General features: G+C 41.2%; 2 protein-coding genes and 4 non-coding genes across 6 annotated transcripts in view; 5 read left to right on the top strand and 1 right to left on the bottom strand.

Moving 5' to 3' along the window:
- The window catches only part of LOC130222076 (gastrula zinc finger protein XlCGF57.1-like), a 622680-nt gene that overhangs the window by 171313 nt on the left and 427925 nt on the right, over positions 1-23442 (top strand). The gene's annotated exons all lie outside the window — the stretch shown is intronic.
- On the top strand, positions 7851-7923 carry trnak-uuu (transfer RNA lysine (anticodon UUU)). The gene has a single exon. It is a non-coding gene; the product is annotated as a tRNA-Lys (tRNA).
- trnas-cga (transfer RNA serine (anticodon CGA)) lies at positions 8635-8716 on the top strand. The gene has a single exon. It is a non-coding gene; the product is annotated as a tRNA-Ser (tRNA).
- On the top strand, positions 8862-8933 carry trnah-gug (transfer RNA histidin (anticodon GUG)). Its single transcript has one exon. It is a non-coding gene; the product is annotated as a tRNA-His (tRNA).
- On the top strand, positions 12814-12895 carry trnas-aga (transfer RNA serine (anticodon AGA)). Its single transcript has one exon. It is a non-coding gene; the product is annotated as a tRNA-Ser (tRNA).
- On the bottom strand, positions 17138-22648 carry LOC130222142 (gastrula zinc finger protein XlCGF8.2DB-like). The gene is made up of 2 exons (XM_056454770.1): positions 22564-22648; positions 17138-19321 (listed from the first exon to the last, which is right to left on the bottom strand). The coding sequence occupies exons 1-2, from the start codon at positions 22646-22648 to the stop codon at positions 18330-18332; spliced, it is 1077 nt and encodes a 358-aa protein (XP_056310745.1). The 3' UTR covers positions 17138-18329.

Below are 23442 nucleotides of genomic sequence, written 5' to 3'. Positions count from 1 at the left end.
GTCGTACATGTACGACTGATTGCTGAACCTCTCACTCCTGCTCCTTCTCTGTCTGCCTGTCAGACTCTGTTGCAAACGCAAAGCTCATGGCCCCGCCCCTTGTTACGTTGGCGGGAAGCCGAAACTAATTTACATGTGAAGCAACACCCATAAATCAGCGAACTGTGGACACGCCCCCAACATGACACTTTTAACACATTATAATAAAAAATCTGAATTGTGTTTTAAACTGAACCTAAACTGGCACATTCAGAAGAACCATAATATTAATATTAAATCATAAAAAAGAGGTAAACTATGTGCCCTTTAAAGTAAAATAACTGTCTACTGAAAGTTAGATTAAATGCAACAAATAGTTAATTGAACACTCTTAGATTGTACCTAACCCTAATTTTATATTTGATTAAAGTTCATGTTAAAATATCTTGCGTAGCTACTTATAGGCATCTGAATGTTTACTCAAAGTCTATTCATAAACTGGATAACAACTACATGCAGACAATAACAACAAACATCTTGGTGGTCAATGTTCTGAAAACTTGTTGAGGATTTGTTGCATATCTACTAATACATTGTTGAACATCTGTAGAAGATTAGTTTCATATCTACTGAAACACTGTTGAACATCTACAACCTAATTTGGTAACACGTAACTTACCAAGTTTATTAAATGTTGAGGATTTGTTGCATATCTACTGATAAACTGTTGAACATCTAGAACCTAAATGTTGAGGATTTGTTGCATATGTACTAATAAACTGTTGAACATCTGTTGAAGATTTGTTGCATATCTACTGATACACTGTTGAACATCTAGAACCTAAATTGGTAACACTTATCTTACCGAAAGTTTAATAAATGTTTACATGCTGTAGACATTGTATTGATTGCCTAAGAACATTTAAAGACAATCTACAGATACTATCCAGATGAAAGTAAACAGATAAGAACTTGAAAAGTAACTTACGGTCAGCAGACTATCTAAAGGGGGACCATCAAAATAAAGTGTTACCCGGCTCCTTTTCGTTGGCATCTTGCTGAAGGCATAAAAAAAATCGATGACAAATGATTGGTGAAATGGCCCAGTGGCCAAGGGATAAGGCATCAACCTCCGGGGCTGGGGATTGTGGGTTCAAGACCCACCTGGGTCGTCGTTGAAATCTTACTTCAAGTCGGGAACAATCTTTGGTAGATGAAACACAGTAGCTGTGAAAACCTTCTTGAGATGTGTTTGCATGTCATTAACTTCCTGCATTGCCATGCATATTGCCTGTTATGACTAAAAGGGTAATGAGATACCTAACGCGAAATGCCATTTTGAATCCTGCATGGTGCCTACAGAGAAGAGACTGTGTACAAAGACAAAAATGGTGCTTACATATAAAGCTGGTGGGTTGTTCAAGATCCATAAACAAATCTAACAACCAAATCATTGCCGCTCCTTTTTTGTCTGTATAATTGTACATGTTAGACTGATTTAGATCAGAAGTCCACTAAATGTTCATTAACTAAAGTCACAGCAAAAGCTGCTACAATTAACATAGGAACACCTTAGATAGCACAGCACCGCTGCTTTCTCTATGACAGTCATAGGGCTCGTCTGGGATTTGAACCCAGGACCTCTCGCACCCAAAGCAAGAAAAATACCCCTAGACCAACGAACCCTGTAGAAGCAATCTGCAGTGCCACAAAAAATTCTGTGAGACCGATCCACTCTACTCTTTGTTCATGTTGTTTTTGTTACGTGTGTCAGCAACTCCTTTATTGGCTTTATCTGGGTTCCTTTTTGGCTGTCCCTTTGCACATTTTCCCCACTCCATCTGCTTCTGGAGAGTTGCTTTAGCATAGCTCTTTCAGACTGATGCTAGCACAGTTCCAAAGGCCCAGGCGAAATGTGCTTTTGGCCATGCTTTGGACCATGGCTTTGGTAACACCTAATGACTTTAAGGTCTTGTCACGGTGCAGCTCAGCAGTGGCATGGCACAGCTCTGTGAAACGCCGTTCTCTGGAGGACGACTGCATCTGTTTTTTTTAAGAGGACGCAGGTCTGTGCTGTGATGAGAAAGTGTTGTCGGGGGGTGTAGGAGATCTTGACTTCAAGTACCTCGTGGCTTCAACTAATGGTCTCTTTATAGGTGGATGATTGATGAAATGCAAAAGAAATAGCTGCAGAAAGGTTGTGATTTCAAGTTACGAGAGTGGCCTTGTTTGGAATTTGAAACTCAAGACCAGTCACACCATACGCGAGAACCATACCCCAGGACCAATGAGACACGAATGTGGATGATTGCACAAAGAAAATGTTTGACCATTAGTTGCACACATCTTTTTTGATGGAATGCAAACTGGCATCGAGGATCCTAAAGTATGCAGTTTCCATGCGTTGGCATCTTGTTGAAGGCATACAAAAAATCCATGAAAAAGTTTGGCAACGTGGCCCAGTGGCCTAATGGATAAGGCATCAGCCTCCGGAGCTGGGGATTGTGGTTCAAGTCCCACCTGGGTCGTCTTTGAAATCTTACTTCAAGTCGGGAGCAATGTTTGGTAGATGAAACACAGTAGCTGTGAAAACCTTTTGAGGATGTGTTTGCATGTTATTAACTTTCTGCATGCTCATGCATTTTACATGTTATGACTAAAAGGGTAACGAGATACCTAACGCGAAGGTCATTTTGATTCCTTGCATGGTGCCTACAGAGAAGAGTCTGCCATAGAAACACAAAAATGGTGCTTACATCTAAAGCTGATGGGTTGTTCAGAATCCAAAAACAAATCAACAACCGAATCATTGCCGCTCTTTTTTGTTTGTGTAATTGTACATGTTAGACCTGATATAGATCAGAAGTCTACTAAACGTTCATTAACTAAAGTCACAGCTACAATTAAACAAAGCAACACTATAGATAGCACAGCATCACCGCTTTTTCTGCAATAGGTGTAGGGCTCATCCAGGATTTGAACACAGGACCTCTCACACCTTAAGCCAGAATCCTACCCCTAGACCAACAAGCACCTGCAAAAGCACTCTGCAGTGCCACAAAAAATCAGTGAAACTGATCCATTCTACTTTTTGTTCATGTTGTTTTTGTCACGTGTGTCAGCAACTCCCTGGAGGCATATTACAGTTCACAGGCAATAAACAACAGCCCAGTGGCCTAATGGATAAGGCACCAGCCTTCGAAGCTGGGGATTGTGGTTCAAGTCCCACCTGGGTATGCTTGATGCAGTTACTTTTAAGTTTGGCTGTGCAAGACAATCCAATGTGACCTTCAAAAAGCTAGGTTCATACCCTTAGGTCAAAAAGACATGACCATGGAAAACTCCTCAGAGAAGCTGTTTTGTCATTAGGTGTACACACCAGATCGTCTAAATGCAATATGGCATAGAGATCCTAAAGTGCTGTTTTCTGAGTTACAAGAACTTCCTGAGCCATACAAAAAAATAAGGAAAATACTTGTATTGGCCCAGTGGCTGAATAGATAAGGCATCAGCCTTCAAAGTTGGGTATTGTGGGTTCAAGTCCCATCTGGATCGTGTTTGTTAGGTTACATTTTAAATTGTGTGAAAAAATCCTGACTGCTCTCCTCAAGCTTATGTGTGATGATCTGAGGACAATAGTAGCTTTCAAATTCTCAGACTTGCTCCACACATCAATTAAAATTCATCCAATCTTGCTAGCATCTCACTGTCACGTTACAAACCTAAAAGGTTCCGCTAAGCTCTGGTAATGGAGATCTTGACTTCAAGCACCCTGTGGTTTTCAACTAATGGTCTCATGTAGGTGGATGATGATGAAATGTAAACCAGGAAATATCTGCAGAAAGGTTGTGACTTCAAGTTAATGAGAATGGCCTTGTCTGGAATTTGAAACTCAAGACCAGTCACAACATACGCGTACCCCAACCATACCCCAGGAGCAATGAGACACGAATGTGGATGATTGCACAAGAAAATGTTTGTCCATTAGTTGCACATGTCTTATGGACGGAATGCAAACTGGCATCGAGATCCTAAAGTGCAGTTTTCCATGCGTTGGCATCTTGTTGAAGGCATACAAGAGATCCATGACAAAGGTTTGGTGAAGTGGCCCAGTGGCCTAATGGATAAGGGCATCAGCCTCCGGAGCTGGGGATTGTGGGTTCAAGTCCCACCTGGTCGTCTTTGAAATCTTACTTCAAGTCGGGAACAATCTTTGGTAGATGAAACACAGTAGCTGTGAAAACCTTCTTGAGATGTGTTCGCATATTATGAACTTCCTGCATGCTCATGCATTTTACCTGTTCTGTCTAAAAGGGTAACGAGATACCTAATGCGAAAGGTCATTTTGATTCCTGCATAGTGCTACAGAGAAGAGGACTGTGTACAAACACAAAAATGGTGCTTACATATAAAGCTGGTGGGTTGTTCAGAATCCAAAAACAAAGCAAACAACCGAATCATTGCCGCTCCTTTTTTTGTCTGTATAATTGTACATGTTAGACTGATTTAGATCAGAAGTCCACTAAATGTTCATTAACTAAAGTCACAACCAAAAGGTGCTACAATTAACATAGAAATATCATAGTAAGCACAGCTCCACCTCTTCATACCCCTAGACCAACGAGCCCTGTACAGGCAATCTACAGTGCCACAAAAAATTCTGTGAGACCGATCCAATCTACTCTTTGTTCATGTTAATTTTGTTACGTGTGTCAGCAACTCCCTGGAGGCATATTACAGTTCACAGGCAGTAAAAAACGCCCAGTGGCCTAATGGATAAGGCAACAGCCTTCGAAGCTGGGGATTGTGGGTTTAAAGTACCAACTGGGTTGTCTTTGATGCAGTTCCTTTTAAGTTGACTGTGCAAGACAATCCAGTGTTATCCTTTAAAAAGCTAGGTTCATACCCTTAGGTCAAAAACGACATGACAATGGAAAACTCCTCAGAGAAGCTGTTTTGTCATTAGGTGTACACAGCAGATCGTCTGAATGCAATATGGCATAGGGATCCTAAAGTACTGTTTTGTGAGTAACAGAACTTCCTGAGCCTACATCAGATGTGACACACGTTAGTATTGGCCTAATTAATAAGGCCTCAGCCTTTGAAGCTCGGGATTGTGGTTCAAGTCGCATCTGGGTTGTCTTTGAAGGTCTCACTTCAATTTGGGAGCAATGTTTGGTGGATGAATTACGGTAGCTGTGAAACCTTCTTGAGATGTGTTTGCATGTCATTAACTTCCTGCATTCCCATGCATATTACCTGCTATGACTAAAAGGGTTAACGAGGATACCTAACGCGAAAGGTCATTTTTGAATCCTGCATGGTGCCTACCGAGAAGAGACTGTGTACAAAGACAAAATTGGTGTCTTACATATGAAGCTGGTGGGTTGTTCAAGATCCATAAACAAATCTAACAACCGAATCATTGCCGCTCCTTTTTTGTCTGTATAATTGTACATGTTAGACTGATTTAGATCAGAAGTCCACTAAATGTTCATTAACTAAAGTCACAGCAAAAGCTGCTACAATTAACATAGAAACATCATAGTGAGCGCAGCTCCGCCTCTTTTCCTATGACAGGCGTAGGGCTCGTCCGGGATTTGAACCCAGGACCTCTACCCCTAGACCAACGAGCCCTGTCAATCAACCTGCAGTGCCACAAAAAATTCTGTGAGACCGATCCAATCTACTCTTTGTTCATGTTGTTTTTGTTATGTGTGTCAGCAACTCCCTGGAGGCATATTACAGTTCACAGGCAGTAAAAACAGCCCAGTGGCCTAAAGTACAACTGGGTTGTCTTTGATGCAGTTCCTTTTAAATTGACTGTGCAAGACAATCCAGTGTTACCTTTAAAAAGCTAGGTTCATACCCTTAGGTCAAAAAGACATGACAATGGAAAACTCCTCAGAGAAGCTGTTTTGTCATTAGGTGTACACACCAGATCGTCTGAATGCAATATGGCATAGGGATACTAAAGTACTGTTTTTCTGAGTAACAAGAACTTCCTGAGCCATACGTCAGATATGACAAACGCTAGTGTTGGCCTAATGGATAAGGCATCAGCTTTCGAGCTGGGGATTGTGGGTTAAAGTCCCATCTGGGTTGTCTTTGTTGGGTTACATTTAAGTTGTTGAAACAATTCCGACTGGTCTTCTCAAAACTTAGGCGTGATGATCTGAGGACAATAGTTAGCTTCGAATTCTCAGACTTGCTGCACACTTCAAATAAGATTCATCCAATCTTGCTTGAATCTCACTGTCACGTTACAAACCTAAATGGTTCCGCTAAGCTTTGGTAATGGAGATCTTGACTTCAGTACCCCGTGGCTTTCAACTAATGGTCTCTGTTAGGTGGATGTGATGAAAATGCAAACAAGAAAATAGGTGCAGAAAGGTTGTGATTTCAAGTTAATGAGAGTGGCCTTGTCTGGAATTTGAAACTCAAGACTAGGCACATCATACGCGAGAACCATACCCAGGACCAATGAGACACGAATGTGGATGATTGCACTAAGAAAATGTTTGACCATTAGTTGCACACATCTTATTTGACGGAATGCAAAATGGCATCGAGATCCTAAAGTGCAGTTTTTCATGCGTTGGCATCTTGTTGAAGGCATATAAAAGATCCATGACAAATGATTGGCGAAAGGGCCCAGTGGCCTAATGGATAAGGCATCAAACTTCGGGGCTTGGATTGTTGGTTCAAGTCGCATCTGGGTTGTCTTTGAACGGTCTCACTTCATTTGGGAGCAATGTTTGGTGGATGAAACACGGTAGCTGTGAAAACCTTCTTGAGATGTGTTTGCATGTTATTAACTTCCTGCGTTGCCATGCATATTACCTTTATGACTAAAAGGGTATCGAGATACCTAACACGAAAGGCCATTTTGAATCCTGCATGGTGCCTACAGAGAAGAGACTGTGTACAAAGACAAAATGGTGCTTACATATAAAGCTGGTGGGTTGTTCAAGATCCATAAACAAATCTAACAACCGAATCATTGCCGCTCCTTTTTTTGTCTGTATAATTGTACATGTAGACTGATTTAGTTCAGAAGTCCACTAAATGTTTATTAACTAAAGTCACAACAAAAGCTGCTACAATTAACATAGAAACATCATAGTAAGCACAGCTCCACCTCTTCTTCTAAGACAGGAATAGGGCTCATCAGGGATTTGAACCCGGGACACTCTCGCACCCTAAGCGAGAATCATACCCCTAGACCAACGAGCCCTGTACAGGCAATCTACAGTGCCACAAAAAATTCTGTGAGACCGATCCAATCTACTCTTTGTTCATGTTGTTTTTGTTACGTGTGTCAGCAACTCCCTGGAGGCATATTACAGTACACAGGCAGTAAAAACAGCCCAGTGGCCTAATGGATAAGGCACCAGCCTTCGAAGCTGGGGATTGTGGGTTTAAAGTACCAACTGGGTTGTCTTTGATGCAGTTCCTTTTAAGTTGGCTGTGCAAGACAATCCATTGTTATCTTTAAAAAGCTAGGTTCATACCCTTAGGTCAAAAAGACAAGAAAATGTTTGTCCATTAGTTGCACACATCTTTTTGACTGAATGCAAACTGGCATCGAGATCCTACAGTGCAGTTTTCCATGCGTTGGCATCTTGTTGAAGGCATACAAAAGATCCATGACAAATGATTGGTGAAATGGCCCAGTGGCCTGATGGATAAGGCATCAACCTCCGACGCTTGGGATTGTTGGTTCAAGTCCCATCTGGGTTGTCTTTGAAGGTCTCACTTCAATTTGGGAGCATATGTTTGGTGGATGAAACACAATAGCTGTGAAAACACTCTTGAGATGAACCTAAAAGGTTCTGCTAAGCTATGGCAAGGGGCTTCCGCAGACAGGTGCCCGGATAGCTCAGTCGGTAGAGCATCAGACTTTTAATCTGAGGGTCCAGGTTTCAAGTCCCTGTTCGGGCGAAGGCCTGTCTGTTTGTCAGAGACCTCGTTGTTCTTTTCATGTCATTTGGTGGCTGTCCATTGTGGTGTGGCCTGCGAGAGCACGTTGCTCTGAATTCAGATCATCAGCTTGTGTGGAAAGAGTGCCCATGAAGTTAGCTGAGTGTGTTAGAGAGCTACTTGCTTCCCAGAGAAGCTACCTGCTTCCCAGAGATTGTACGGAAAAGTTGCTCAAGAGCTAGTGCACCTTCCTCTACCCCTGTTGACCCTGTGCTTGGTTGCCACCTCAGCAGGAGAGAGACAGCAGACGTCTGTAGTCGTGGCCGAGTGGGTAAGGCGATGGACTAGAAATCCATTGGGGTTTCCCTGCGCAGGTTTGAATCCTGCCGACTACGTTGTTTTGCACGTCCACTTATGTTGTTGTTCTCTTTTCTTTCAAGCCTCCTATACATAATTGCAATCCTCCACTGCATCTCACAAACAAGCTCCTGTCACTTAGTCACCAGGCAGCTGTGGTGAGCGACAGTGGGTTTGCCGCGACCGTACAGTGATCCGTACTCTGTGTTGTGGCCAGAGAAATCCCAGTTTGATTCCCGGTCACAGCAGCGCGTACCTGCTAACGAAAAGCCATGCTGGGCTGAGTTTTCGTGACCTCAGGCCACAGCTGGATTTCTCACCCCAACCTCTGCTGTATCTAGTGTTGCCAACAGAGCGAATGAGTCAAGGCCAGGTGTAGTCGTGGCCGAGAGGTTAAGGCGATGGACTCGAAATCCATTGGGGTCTCCCCGCGCAGGTTCGAACCCTGCCGACTACGTCGGTTGGTATTTCCACAAAGTCCACTTGCTGTTTTTGCTCATTGCCCCCTAACGGAAATGCCTTCCTCTTCTGAATCTCGCAAACAAACCAGTGTCCCTTAGTGTGCAGGCAGCTGTTGAGCTTATCGTGTGAGCGAGCAGTGTGCCGTGATCGTATAGTGGTCAGTACTCTGCGTTGTGGCTGCAGCAACCCCGGTTCGAATCCGGGTCACGGCAGCGTGTTCCTGTTAACTGCGAGCAGTGCTTGTGCCGCTTTTTACAACCTCAGGCCATTTATGCCCCAAACTGTGCTGCGTTCAATGTTGCCCACATTCAGCAGAAAAAGTCAACGGGCTGCCACCATGCGTAGTCGTGGCCAAGAGGTTAAGGTGATGGACTTGAAATCCATTGGGGTCTCCCCGCGCAGGTTTGAACCCTGCCAACTACGGAACAGCCAGCTGCTTTTGCTTTTTCTCTCTGTGAGTAGGAACTGTGGCTTTTGCGACGTTTGGTTGCGGGCCTGCGTGTTTAATCCCATATTGAATAATTCAAGTCCAGCGACTAGTCGCAATTTTGCCTTTTTTGTAGTCCCTACACTCTGATGTTGCCTAGAGAAACGTTCAATAAATCGACAGCAACATCTTGTACGGCTCATCAAGATTGGGATTTGATAGTTTTTTTTCCAAGTCACCCAGTCCTTTTTGGCTGTCCCTTTGTGGCACATTTTCCCCACTCCATCTGCTTCTGGAGAGTTGCTTTATGCACAGCTCTTTCAAGACTGATGCTAGCACAGTTCCAAAAGGCCCAGGCGAAATGTGCTTTTGGCCATGCTTTTGGACCATGGCTTTGGTAACAACTAATGACTTCAAGGTCTTTCACGGTGCAGCTCAGCAGTGGCATGGCACAGCTCTGAAACGCCGTTTCCTGGAGGACGACTGCATCTGTTTTTTTTAAGAGGACGCAGGTCTGTGCTGTGATGAGAAAGTGTTGTCAGCCGGTAAGGATATAACTGCCTGAATGTAGATTATACCGGTTTTAAACCAGTTTTGATAAAGACGGCTGAGACTACACTCAGCCTCGGATAAGAAACAGATTATACTTTAAGTGTGTGTGTTCTATTGATTGTGGATCCGTTTCATAGGTCTGGAGTCAGCTCTAAACAGTCTAGTGGATGTCTGATGTCTATGCTTGAGATACTGTTCAGAATTGTACGCACGCACCCCACGTGGAAATTTTCCTAGTCTATCTGTGTTTTATCCAATCAGGTTAGAACACCTATATGCGTGACGCAGTTAATGACCTTATGTGAGAGTATAATTGTTATTGATTTGTGATTGTAAGCAGAGCGCCCTTGGTACTCATGGCGAGTGTTGAAGCTGGCTTCTGCTGATGTAACTGGCAAACCATCTTCAGTAAACTTTATTTATTATTTATTTAAATCTCTGACTCCGGCTCTTCTTTGTCTGACAGACTGGTCTTTCTTTGGGTTAAACTGCATACCATCCCTACAAGCGACATCTATTGCTGGTGAGCTCTTGCTTGCTCTACATGTCATCGGGCAGCACGACCAATGCGCCAGGCAAGAGCACAAAGGAAGGGTCAAGCTTCGTAGTCGTGGCCGAGTGGTTAAGGCGATGGACTAGAAATCCATTGGGGTCTTCTCGCGCAGATTCGAATCCTGCTGACTACGTCCAGGCTGCGCGCAGGATTTAGTTTGCGACTTTCCGTGACTGTTTTGCAACTCCAGTGTTTCTTGGGAAAAGGGATGTGCTGGTAGGGGAAAGCGACAAAAATAAAACCGCATCGCGTGCCAGCTGACTGCCCTGGGGGCCCTCCATTTTCAAAGACGGATGACGTGAGTGAGGCTCAGCGGCTGTTCCGTGGCTCGCCGTGATCGTATAGTGGTTAGTACTCTGCGTTGTGGCCCGCAGCAACCCTGGTTCGAATCCGGGTCACGGCATGCTTTTCAGGGTGGCATTGGCGTTGCACTCTGTGATGCCATCCGTAATCTCCAGCTTCCTTTGGTGCAGGCTGTGTTTTCCTAAGTGTGGAAGACTAGGGATTCGATATGAGCAACGGGACCTTTGATGCCAGCATGCTGTGTAGGTAAACGTTGATCGAGTCACGCTTCTAAGGCATGGAAGGAATGGTTTCAATGGTTAAGTCTCCATTTATTGCCACAACAACAGAAAGACCTTCTGCAGTTGTCATTGATCTTTTTAATGTCTCCCACATGACATGGAGTCCAAACTACTGTGTTTTACTGATGTCTACACCTACAACAAACCATAAACCCAACCTCACAGTAACCCGTTGTGTTTTAGCAACATCTACACCAACCACAAGTCTAAACCCCACCTCACGGTAAACTTTTGTGCACCGGAAAGGTCTGCGCCGACCACGACCCGAAACCTTGCCTACTTGCGAGGCGCTGCCGTGGAGCCCGGATAGCTCAGTCGGTAAAGCATCAGACTTTTAATCTGAGGGTCCAGGGTTCAAGTCCCTGCTCGGGCGTGTAAGGCTCTTCTTGTGGAGCCGCAGCTTTTGCCAGTGAGCTATTGCTTGCTGAAAGTTTCAGCTGGATGCACAACATGTGTACTTCTCGTGCTGGTTCGAGTCCTGCCGATCATGTGCGCGTCCTCTTCCTTTTTAAACTTGCAACAGTCATCAAATGTTTGCAATTCCAGCGTTACTTGGGAAAAGCGTCGTGCTGGTAGGAGGAAAAATCAACAGCTTGCGCTCACTGAACCGAAAGGGGCAAATCAGAGGGAGGAACATACCGCACAGGGGCCACAACAACTGTCCGGTAACTCGCCGTGATCGGATTGTGGTTGGTACTCTGCATTGTGGCCGCAGCAACCCCGATTCGGATCCGGGTCATGGCAGGCTTCCTTACGGTGACATTGGAGTCACGCCCCCCTCTTGCCACCTGTTTTGTACAGCCCACTTTTTAGTGCACGCTGCAACTCTGACACGTCAGAAGCACTTAAATCTAAGCTATTGCCCCAGTGATCCCGGATAACTCAGTCGGTTGAGCGTCAGACTTTTCGTCTGACGTTCCTGGGTTCAAGTCCCTGTTTGGGCGTGTAAGACAACTTTTGTAGAGCGTGGAGGATTCGTACTCATACCTTCCTATCCATCTCAGCATGAATCAACGTTTATCCTTTCCTCACCATCTTGTTTCTCATTATTTTTATATAATTATTTGATTGTTTGAATGAGTAACTAACTTTAAATTGATTTTAACTAATGAGTAAGTTAACACATTGCTCAACATAAGAATGTTCAGTGCGTTTTGCCTGTCTCTTTATAACTTTTTCAGGAGCCACCAAACTAGGTCAGAGGTCACGGAGACCTTGAGTGGAGCTGAGGGCTGAGGACCGGAAGCAACTGTCTCCATTGTTATTTCTATGAGTTAATATTATCTAAAATGTCTTAAGGGATTTTGCTGTTTTTACGGTTAATTCTTTTAAGGTGATTCTACTTTTTATTCAAGATAGACTTTGTGTAGTAAGGATATAACTGCCTGAATGTAGATTATACCAGTTTTTAACCAGTTTTGATAAAGATGGCTGAGACTACACTCAGCCTCGGATAAGAAACAGATTATACTTTAAGTGTGTGTGTTCTATTTGATTGTGGATCCGTTTCACAGGTCTGGAGTCAGCTCCAAACAGTCTAGTGGATGTCTGACGTTTATGCTTGAGATACTGTCAGAATTGTACGCACGCACCCCATGTGGAAATTTTCCTAGTCTATCTGTGTTTTATCCAATCAGGTTAGAACACTATATGCGTGACGCAGTTAATGACCTTATGTGAGAGTATAATTGTTATTGATTTGTGATTGTAAGCAGAGCGCCCTAGGAACTCATGGCGTGTGTTGAAGCTGGCTTCTGCTGATGTAACTGCAAACCATCTTCAGTAAACTTTATATATTTATTTAAATCTCTGACTCCGGCTCTTCTTCGTCTGACAGACTGGTCATTCTTTGGGTTAAACTGCATACCATCCCTACAAGCGACAATCTATTGCTGGTGAGCTCTTGCTTGCTCTACATGTCATCGGGCAGCACGATCAATGCGCCAGGCAAGAGCACAATGGAAAGGTCAAGCTTCGTAGTCGTGGCCGAGTGGTTAAGGCGATGGACTAGAAATCCATTGGGGGCTCCCCGCGCAGGTTCGAATCCTGCTGACTACGTCCAGGCTGCGCGCAAGATTTAGTTTGCGACTTTACTTGATTGTTTGCAACTCCAGTGTTTCTTGGGAAAAGAGATGTGCTGGTAGGGAAAAGCAACAAAAATAAAACCGCAGCGCGTGCCAGCTCACTGCCCTGGGGGCCCTCCATTTTCAAAGATGTATGACAGAGAGTGAGGCTCCAGCGGCTGTCCGTGGCTCGCCGTGATCGTATAGTGGTTAGTACTCTGCGTTGTGGCCGCAGCAACCCCTGTTCGAATCAGGGTCATGGCAGGCTTTTCAGGGTGGCATTGGCGTTGCACTCCTTGATGCCATCAGTAATCTCCAGCCTGCTTTTGGTGCAGGCTGTGCTAATGGCACGTCCTGAATGTTTACGTTTCCTAAAGTGTGGAAGACTAGGGATTCGATATGAGCAACGGGACCTTTGATGCCAGCATGCTGTGTAGGTAAACGTTGATCGAGTCACGCTTCTAAGGCATGGAAAGAATCGTTTCAATGGTTAAGTCTCCATTATTGCCACAACAACAGAAAGACCTTCTGCAGTTGTCATTGATCTTTTTAATGTCTCCCACATGACATGGAGTCCAAACTACGGTGTTTTACTGATGTCTACACCTACAACAACCATAAACCCAACCTCACAGTAACCCGTTGTGTTTTAGCAACATCCACACCAACCACAAGTCTAAACCCCACCTCACGGTAAACTTTTGTGTACCGTAAAGGTCTGCGCCGACCACAACCCTAAACCTTGCTTACTTGCAAAGCACTACCTTGGAGCCTGGATAGCTCAGTCGGTAGAGCATCAGACTTTTAATCTGAGCATCCAGGGTTCAAGTCCCTACTCGGGCGTGTAAGGTTCTTCTTGTGGAGCTGCAGCTTTTGCCAGTGAGCTATCACTTGCTGAAAGTTTCATCTGGATGCACAACACGTGTACTAGGCACGAGGACATTGTAGTCACAGCCGAGTGGTTAAGGTGGTGCATTAGAAATCCATTGGGGTCTTCTTGTGCAGGTTCGAGTCCTGCCGAAAACGTGTTCGTCCTCTTCCTTTTTAAAATTGCAACAGCAATCATTTTTTTGCAATTCTAGCGTTACTTGGGAAAAGCGTTGTGCTGGTAGGAGGAGGAAAAACAACAGCGTGTGCTCACTGAACAGAAAGGGGCATATCACAGGGAGGAACATACCACACAGGGGCCACAACGGCTGTCCGGTAACTCGCCGTGATCGTATTGTGGTAAGGACTCTGCATTGTGGCTGCAGCAATCCTGCATTGAATCTGTGTCATGGCAGGATTCCTTACGGTGACATTGGCATCACGCCTCCCTCTTGCCACCTGTTTTGTACAGCCTACTTTTTAGTGCACGCTGCATCTTTGACAGGTCACAAGCTAATCTAAGCTAATGCCCCAATGACCCCAGAAAACTCAGTCGGTAGAGCGTCAGACCTTTCAACTGACGTTCCTGGGTTCAAGTCCCTGTTTGGGCGTGTAAGCCACCTTTTGTAGAGTGTGGAGGATTCTGATTTATACCTTCCTATCCATCTCAGCATGAATCAACGTTTATCCTTTCCTCATCATCTTGTTTCTCATTATTTTTATATAATTATTTGATTAATTGAATGAGTATTTAACTTTGAATTGATTTTAACTAATGAATAAGTTAACACATTGCTTAATATAAGAACGTTCAGTGCGTTTGCCTGTCTCTTTATAACTTTTTCAGGAGCCAGTGAAGTGCTGGAGGAAATTTGTGAGGTAGAAAACTCTAAACTAATAGTATGAGGGGATTTCAATGCTCATAGCTCATTGTGGGGAAGTACAAAAACAGATAGCAACGGGGGTATCATAGAGGAGATAATGGATGATAAACAATTAGTGTGTTTAAATGATGGAAGAGCCACAAGATATGATGTTACTCATGGTGAGGAATCAGCAATTGATCTTACTTTTGTTACACAGCAACTGGCAGAAACGTGTGTATGGGAAGTAAGCAGTAATACAATGGACAGTGATCATTATCCAATTTGGACAAAATAAGGAAATCAAAATGTCATTTTAGAATATAATTGGGCTATAAGATGGAAAACGAGAAAAGCTAATTGGGAACTGTTCAGTTTTAAAGCAAGCTGTAAACTAATTTAGGCCATGCCGAACACGAGTAACAATGTTGAGGAATTAAACAATATGATTACAAGCATAATACATGAGTCAGCAGAAGTAATAGGTAAAACATCAGGGGCTAGGAGAAAGAACATGGTACCATGGTGGACAGATGAGTGCAGAAGTGCAGTTAAAAATAGAAACAAAATCTTCAAAGTTGTAAAGTTAAATCATACTTTTGACAATTTAATGGAATATAAAAGAGCACAGGCAAAAACCAAGAGGAACATTAAAGAAGCCAAAAGGAAATACTGGAGAGATTATTGCAGCAATATTGGGACAGAAATACACGTTAAGGAGATCTGGGGAATGATTAGACAGATGGGTGGTGTAAGAATGGAATTTTCTCTACCGATATTAAGAAATAACAGAATTGAAGCAGTCACTAATGAAGACAAAGCTGATATGCTTGCAAAAGGTTTTGTAAAGAAACATAGTTCACAGAATCTCTCACACGAGGAGCTAAATAATAGAAATAGGATAATTGAAGAAAATAAAGAGGTTTTATTTATCCAGTTCATGTGTTCACAGTGTGTAAGTCGAATTGCAGCAACCATGTTGCGTGCACTGTCAGTCCCGATGGTTGTCGTTTTGCCCTCGATGTCCCACTTACGTGCAACAAACAGGAACTGTTCTTTACAAGCCTCCGCAAAATGACGCTCCTCAGTTTTGAATATAGTCAGTGCAAAAGACTTGCGTCACTGATGTAATGTGCAGTTACTCCGAGGTAATTGTTGTTACTCACTGATGTCCAATGGTCTCCTGTCAGGGCAATATAATTTACTTGAGCCAAGACCTCTTTCCTTTTTCGCTTTCATAGAGCTCGTGGACTTTTATCATAACTGTGGCTCTTGACGGTGGCTTATAGGATGAGTCTTGAGACGCCACTTGTAAAAAACATCCATGAAACTGGAGTCTTCTACAATGCTAATGGGTCTACAATCCTTTGCAATCCATTTTGCTATTGTGTAGGTCAAATTATCCGAGGTTGATTTTGTTAATGGCCTGCAAAATTTCAGTGTGGTCTGGCGCAAATCACCTGCTGAACTTGACAACCCAGCAAACTGGTACTTCAAGCTTGAACAGCTGCGGTGAAATTGAAACTCCTTGTTACAAATCTTGCAAAAAAACCTTGAACTTGTTAACTGTACCATCAGCATTATTTTTATATTTGAATCCATCCATAGGCCAATCTTGCTCACCTTGCTCCATCTTGCCACTAGCTCCCCAAATAATTCGTCACACTGCGCATGCGTGAAATGCGTTTAAAAAATTGACGTAATTAACAACAAAAAATAATTAACGTTGTTTACGCGTTATTTTTGACCGCCCTAATATATATATATATATATATATATATATATATATATATATATATATATATATATATAAATATATATATATATATATATATATATATATATATATATATATATATATATATATATATATATCTGTGTGTGTGTGTATTTATATATATAGCCACAGGTACCCATAAATAATAACTATTATTCTCATCATTTGTATTGCTAACAATAATGCAATCATTTCTCTTGTATACACCGTTAACTCATCACTGATCCTTTTCTCTACTCATATTGGAAACTCAGGAACTGTGGAGGCCACTCCAATCAAGGTCCCTCTATCTGCAGCATCAGTATATATTTGAACATCACTGTAATAATCAGTCAAATAAGTCTGTATATTTTACTGAGAGAGTGGATTTTCTGATGTCTGTTTTGAATGATTTTATAATTATTAATAAAGTTGAACGTTTAAGCGTCTAGATTGTATGAAATATTACAGTCGTCAGCTTGTACTAGTTTCCTACACTGATCTAATGTTCTCAACCTTCCTATAAATAAAGCTCAACTTTATTTAAATAGCACCTTAAAACAACATGAATGTTGACCAAAGTGCTTCCCAAACATGGCTAAATAATACACAATTAGAGAGACAGGACAATATATGCTACAATAACATGTAAAAGCTAAAAATTAATGTAAAATATCTGTATAGTCAATGAGTCCTAAAAGAAGAAGAAAAGCTGATTTCTATCAATAGGCTAGAGAGAAGAGGTGGGTCTTGACTGACTGTTTAAAAACACTTAATGCAGATGAAGCTTTCATTTCTAAAGGTGAAAGGTTTTGGAGCATAGACTAAGAAGGCTCTGTCTCCTTTTGTTTTCAAGCAGGATTTAGGAACAGTTAGCAGGAGCTGAGCAGAGGACCTGAGGGATCTTTGAGGAGAACACAAAAGTTCAGATATATAGACAGGGGCAAGTCAGGGCAAAATATATACAGGCCTGGGCAAACCGGAGCATTTTTTGTCTTTTTATACCTCTCCTACAAATATAAATTAAATTTGGAAACTGTGATTCATTTTCATTATTTTAAATGCTTTATTTCTAGATTTGACTGCTTCACCACATTCATTTGTTCACCATGGTACAGTCATTTCTCCTTATGCCCCTTCTTCATATTAGTCGGATTTGCTGCACACAAACAGAGCATTGCAAGCATCAATTATTAACCTTGTCATCATCTTCATCAATATACTTCAGTATTTTTCATCTCTTGCTCACTGATATAGCTGAATGTCTCCCAGTCAGCTGTCTCAAAACACCATATTTCTGTTCCTCTTATGTTTTCATCATAAACACAATCTACGGGTGTAGGACAGTGTTCCCTGCATCTCCCCAAACATTTTCTCCTCCCTAATCTTTCTAATTTTCTGTTCAGTGCAGACCATTTGATTGAAGTGTGCAATGTGCACAACTATGGTTATCGGTTCATAATAAAGTTGAAAAACATATAAAGTTTTTTTCTAACTCTCACAACCTGGTACTGGGCTGTGACCCCTGATCTACACTACAAACAGTTACAGTTTAAATCTTCAGGTGTTAAAGGGTTTCATTTTCAGTAACTTGATATGTATTCAAGAGTTCACCCTTAGCTGATGATTGATCATAAAGCGTGTTTGGTATGCTGTCCCGGGAGAGAGCCCTGGGCTCATAAGATACTCGAGCCCGGGGCTTCCTCCCCGTTAGCAGAGTTTGAGCTCGAAGACGAAGATAACTGAGGTAAGAAACTCTGGTTATTTATAGTGAGTTAGGAATCATCTGATTGGTGAATCATGTGTTAACTAATGCAGTCGTGAACAATCATAAGCATGTGATCCTCTTGAAAGTAGTTTATACATAAACTTCACGTAAATGAACAGTCAAACTACGAGAACAAGCTGCCGTTTTAAATATACCCGTTTGTGTGGACAAGGTCTCAGTGTTGAGGACTCTGCTTTCCATTGTGAAGCTTCATGTGAGTGCTGAGGCTTCTTTTATGTTTAAAGTCCTTTCCACACTCACTGCATCTAAAACGATCCTCTCCTGAGTGAGTCTTCATGTGTTGCTTAATGGAGTCTTTGCATGTGAGACTCTTTCCACACTGAACACATGTGAACACTATAATTCCAGTGTGATCATCTATGTGGTTCTTAATGCTAGCTTTGGTTGTGAAGCTCTTTCCACACTGAGAACATGCAAACCGCTTCTCTCCGGTGTGAGTACTCTTGTGGTTATTGAGTGCGCTATTACATGTGAAACCTTTACCACACTCAGTACATGTGTAAGGTTTCTCTCCAGTGTGAATCCTCATGTGGATGATAAGGCTTTGTTTTTGAGCAAATCTTTTCCCACACTGTGTGCAAGTGAATATTCTCTCTCCAGTGTGAGTTCTCATGTGGACTTCAAGGGTGCCATTTTGCTTAAAACTCTTTCCACACTGAGAGCAAGAGAAAGGCCTCTCTCCAGTGTGAATTCTCATGTGGAATGTGAGGTTTCCTGTATTACGGAAGCTTTTTCCACACTGTTGGCATGTGTACGGCTTCTCTCCAGTATGAATTCTCATGTGGGCTTTAAAGTCATTGCTTTTAGCAAAACTCTTTCCACACTGTTCACAGCTGTAAGGTTTCTCCCCAGTGTGAACTCTCATGTGAACATAAAGGTTTGGCTTTTGACTGAAACTCTTCCCACACTGTTTACAGCTGAAAGGCTTCTCTCCAGTGTGAGTTATCATGTGGACTTGAAGGCTGTGTTTTCGGCTGAAATGGTTTCCACATTGATGACAAGTGAAATTACACCCAGATTTGGATTTCCGAGGTCTTCCTCGTGATGACGTCTTTTCAGTCAGTGTGGGTTTTTCATCAGTTATGTCTTGGTGTTTCTCTTCCATTTCATTCTGTTGGTGAGTCTCTTCTTTCAGCACCATCAGGTCTTTAAAAAAAAAAAGTTGACTTTAGTATGAAGGCACAAAGCGATAAGCATGAAATAGATGTTTCATCCAGATATTAAAATGACTTCACCATTTACTCTCCGTCATATGGTTTTAAACATTTTCTTTTTTCTGGAACACAAAGTAAGCCAGCATTTTTCACAATATCTTTTTTAGTGTTCAACAGGATCAAGAAACTCATAAAGGTTTAAATCCACACGAGGGAGAGTAAATGGTGAGGCGATTTTCATTTCTGGGTGAACTATCCCTTTAAACCACAGGTCTCAAACTCAATTACTGGAGGGCCGCAGCTCTGCACAGTTTTGCTCCAACCCTAATCAAACACAGCTGATCCAACTAATCAAGGTCTTTCAGACTACTAGAGCTTATTACGCAGGGGTGAGTTGGAGGTGGTTGAGTTTTAGACCATTGCTTTAAAGGGTTCCTATTATGAACCTTGTTTTAGAAGATGTAAAATAAGTCTCTGGTGTTCCCAGAATGTGTCTAAGGTTTCCACTCAAAATCAGATCATATACCTTGCAGAATATTTAATTTTGAGGGTCAGAGGAAAACCAAGCTGTTTTTGTGTCTGTGGCTTTAAATGCAAATGATCAAATGCACTCGCTCTAGATTACTCGTGTTGTGTTCCCTCATTTGTATCTTCCACTAGAATTAAACATTTTTAACTTGCTTGGAAGACCCGATTGAGACAAATCCTGCATGTTCACAGCAAGTGCGCATAATTCAAGCTAATATTTGTGAGTTTGCATTATTGTATATAACTTATGCAAATGTTTCCCAGTACTGGGTTGCAGCTGGAAGGGCATCCGCTGTTTGAAACATATGCTGGATAAGTTGGTGGTTCATTTCACTGTGGCAACCCCTGATGAATAAAGGGACTAAGCTGAAGGAAAATGAATGAATGAACTTATGCAAATGCTTAATGCCACGTTTGCGGTAAACTGGAGCTATGAGGAGATGGCAAGATGACATACTTCGCTACTTGTTTTTATTTATTAGTACTTTTGTCTTTGTTTTCTTGCATTTGTGCATGTCCTGAGGCTTAGCCGTACGTGGTGACATTTTATATACCCGACAAGATGCAGAAATGCCATCTAAATAGGTGACCTGCTGTTTGTCCAATCAGGGACAGTGACAACGTCAATATACAAATAATAATGTTAACCCAGGGTTTGCCAATGTGAACCGTCTGTTAATGAACACCCAGGGTTATTTTTTAACCCCAGGTGTAGCATGAGCAGTGTGGAACGTGATTACAGATAACCCAGGATTCTATTTATCCAGTGTTAGAATGACCCAGGGTTAAACATTTGAAGTGTGAAAAGCCCTAAGAATACTCCACATCAGCTCTCAGGATAACCAGAGTACAATGACAAACAGCGACAATTGTCAATCATGACATAGCAGTGACCTGATCTCATATGCTATTGTTTTAGAACTTCAGTTGCCTATTGGAGAAATGACCAGGAATAATAAACAGCAGAAAACGGTCACACTACTTGCTCTACAATCAAGTTTGTTTGATTGTGGATCCATTTCACAGGTCTGGAGTCAGCTCTAAACAGTCTAGTGGATGTCTGACGTTTATGCTTGAGATATTGTTCAGAATTGTGCGTACGCACCCCACGTGGAAATTTTCCTAGACTATTTGTGTTTTATCCAATCAGGTTAGAACACCTATATGCGTGACGCAGTTAATGACCTTATGTGAGAGTATAATTGTTATTGATTTGTGATTGTAAGCAGAGCGGCCGAGGAACCCATTGCAAGTGTTGAAGCTGGCTTCTGCTGATGAAACTGCAAACTATCTTCAGTAAACTTTATTTATTGAAATCTCTGACTCCGGCTCTTCTTCATCTGACAGACTGGTCATTCTTTAGGTTAAACTGTATACCATCCGTACAAGTGTCCATTTCATTCAGCACATTTAAAATTGGGGGCATCCACGTTTTTGGACATGCTTTAAACCAGGGTTTCTGCAGGTTTTACCAAATTAAATGTAAGACTTTAAGACATTTTTAAGACCATTACGACTGAAATTTTAGATTCATAAAGGCTAGAGGCTTAGGCTTTTTTAAAATGGCCCAGATGGAAAGGATTTTTAAATATTATAATTTAAAACATTTATCAATACAATAATAAATAATAATAAATGAATTAAAAAAAACTATATTTTAGATATTTCTTAGCAAAAGATTTCAAATAGTGTAAAAACAAGCAAGCTTTACTTGTATCCATACACCTTTTCAAACTCAAACTTTCTTTATAATAATTATAAACAAATGAACAAATGTTTTAAAAACTATAATAAACTAAATTATGCACAACAATCTGTCCAGGTCGATGTCCTCAGCAGTAAATACATGGAGCACGTTTAAACAAATGTTATTATAAGGAAAATAATTAAACCATTATGATAAATAGAGTTAAAATGACCTTTTTGAATAAAAAGTTGAAAGTTTTGAGATGGATTGTTGGTGATTGTATGGGTTTTGGCCAGATTGGGTAGCAAAACATGAACAAAGGAAAATAAAGACTTGTTTAAAAAAGATTTAAGACCTACAACACAATATTTCAGTAAATTTAGGACTTTTTAAGGCCTAAAATTTAGATTTTTAAATTTAAGACATTTTAAGACCCCGCAGAAACCCTGTTTAAACACAAGAGCCCTGGTAATTAGTTATTATAATAATGATATATTCTAACTCAGATACTATCTGTGAGAACTAGTAACAACTACTAGAAACAAGTTTAAACCCATAAAGAAGTTGATGAAAAAAAGGGATTGTGATCAACGTGACATATGCAAATGGAAAGAACTAAGCCAACACTATAACTGTAATAGCAGAAATCTTCTATGAGAATACTGTAGGTCAAACATCGTCAGCTCAGTTTAACTTTTTTTATTTATTGTTTTTATTTATTTTATATAGCACCAGTGTTTAAGGATGCATTACAAACAGTAGGAGAACAAGAAAAGCAATAACCTTAAGAAGGTGAAGAAAATGGGAGACTAATAATACATAAAACAAATGACAAAAGACATGAGAACAAGTGATGAAAGAAACTCATTCCTGTCTTTCAATGAGTGCTTATGTGCATTTAGGAGAACTAGGCAGCACACTCAGGGCTGCAAGATGGATTTAATTTAGTATTCTTATTATTACAATATATCTGAATGAGGATCAAATGACTGAGTTGGTCTTTGATAATGAAAATCAACCTGTTTGTTCCTGCAGATCTTCCTGTTTGACTGTGAATGTTTCTTCAATCTTCACATCTTCACTCTCCTCTTTAATAAACGCCATCTATATAACAGTGTGGAGATCAGTCGCTTCAGCAGTTTTTCTCTGCGTTTGGACACTTTATCCTGTTTAAAATGTACAAAACAATGAGCAGAAACAAAATAACTTCTCTTCAACACTTGCTTCAACAGTTTCTTTATATGAGAATAATTAACAAAAGTAAATCAGGTAAAGGTTTCATTAAAACACGTATTACACACTTCTTTGTTACTTTATTCAAACAATAGCCCTCGGTTACTGAGAATAAAATAGTACTACGTTGTATAAAGGGTTAAATAATATTTCCAACATCGGGAGCTTAATTTAGCTTTGGATGAAAAACCTGAAACTTTATTAGATCGAGTTATATCTGTAAACGCTTTAAAACAAACCTTTCTCCACGTGAATCCCAGCGCTGAAGCGGCGCCGCGTGATGACGTCACGCACCACGCCAAAATAAAAGTCTTTTTTGTTTAGCTTTTTTTGCCACTTACTGTTGCAGTCATGACTTATTGATACATTTCTCCCATGCTTTTCACTTTACACTATATCTAATCTCTCTCTCTCTCTCTCTCTCTCTCTCTCTCTCTCTCATATATAATACAGAGAAAACACAGAAATAAATAAAATAAATATAAAGATTAATAAGAATAAAAGTAGATAAATAAAAATAAAAATAGGTTAATAAAAATAAAAAATAGATTAGATCTTTCTCTCTCACACACACACAAACACACACTTCAGTATTTAAAGTTGATCAAAACCTTTAATCTAAACATTTTAAAACAATTTTGAGAAACTTTTTTAATCCAGTTCAT

Source organism: Danio aesculapii, chromosome 4, assembly GCF_903798145.1.
Source record: "Danio aesculapii chromosome 4, fDanAes4.1, whole genome shotgun sequence".
Classification (NCBI taxonomy): Eukaryota; Metazoa; Chordata; class Actinopteri; order Cypriniformes; family Danionidae; genus Danio; species Danio aesculapii.
The sequence above is the reverse complement of the archived record's forward strand: the minus strand, read 5'-3'. Positions and strand labels throughout refer to the sequence as shown.

Coding starts and splice junctions, on each gene's coding strand:
- LOC130222142 (XM_056454770.1), bottom strand. CDS start 22,648: ATGGCGTTTATTAAAGAGGAGAGTGAAGATGTGAAGATTGAAGAAACA. Junction 19,322..22,563: donor AGATCTGCAGGAACAAACAG/GTTGATTTTCAT, acceptor TTTTTTTTAAAG/ACCTGATGGTGCTGAAAGAA.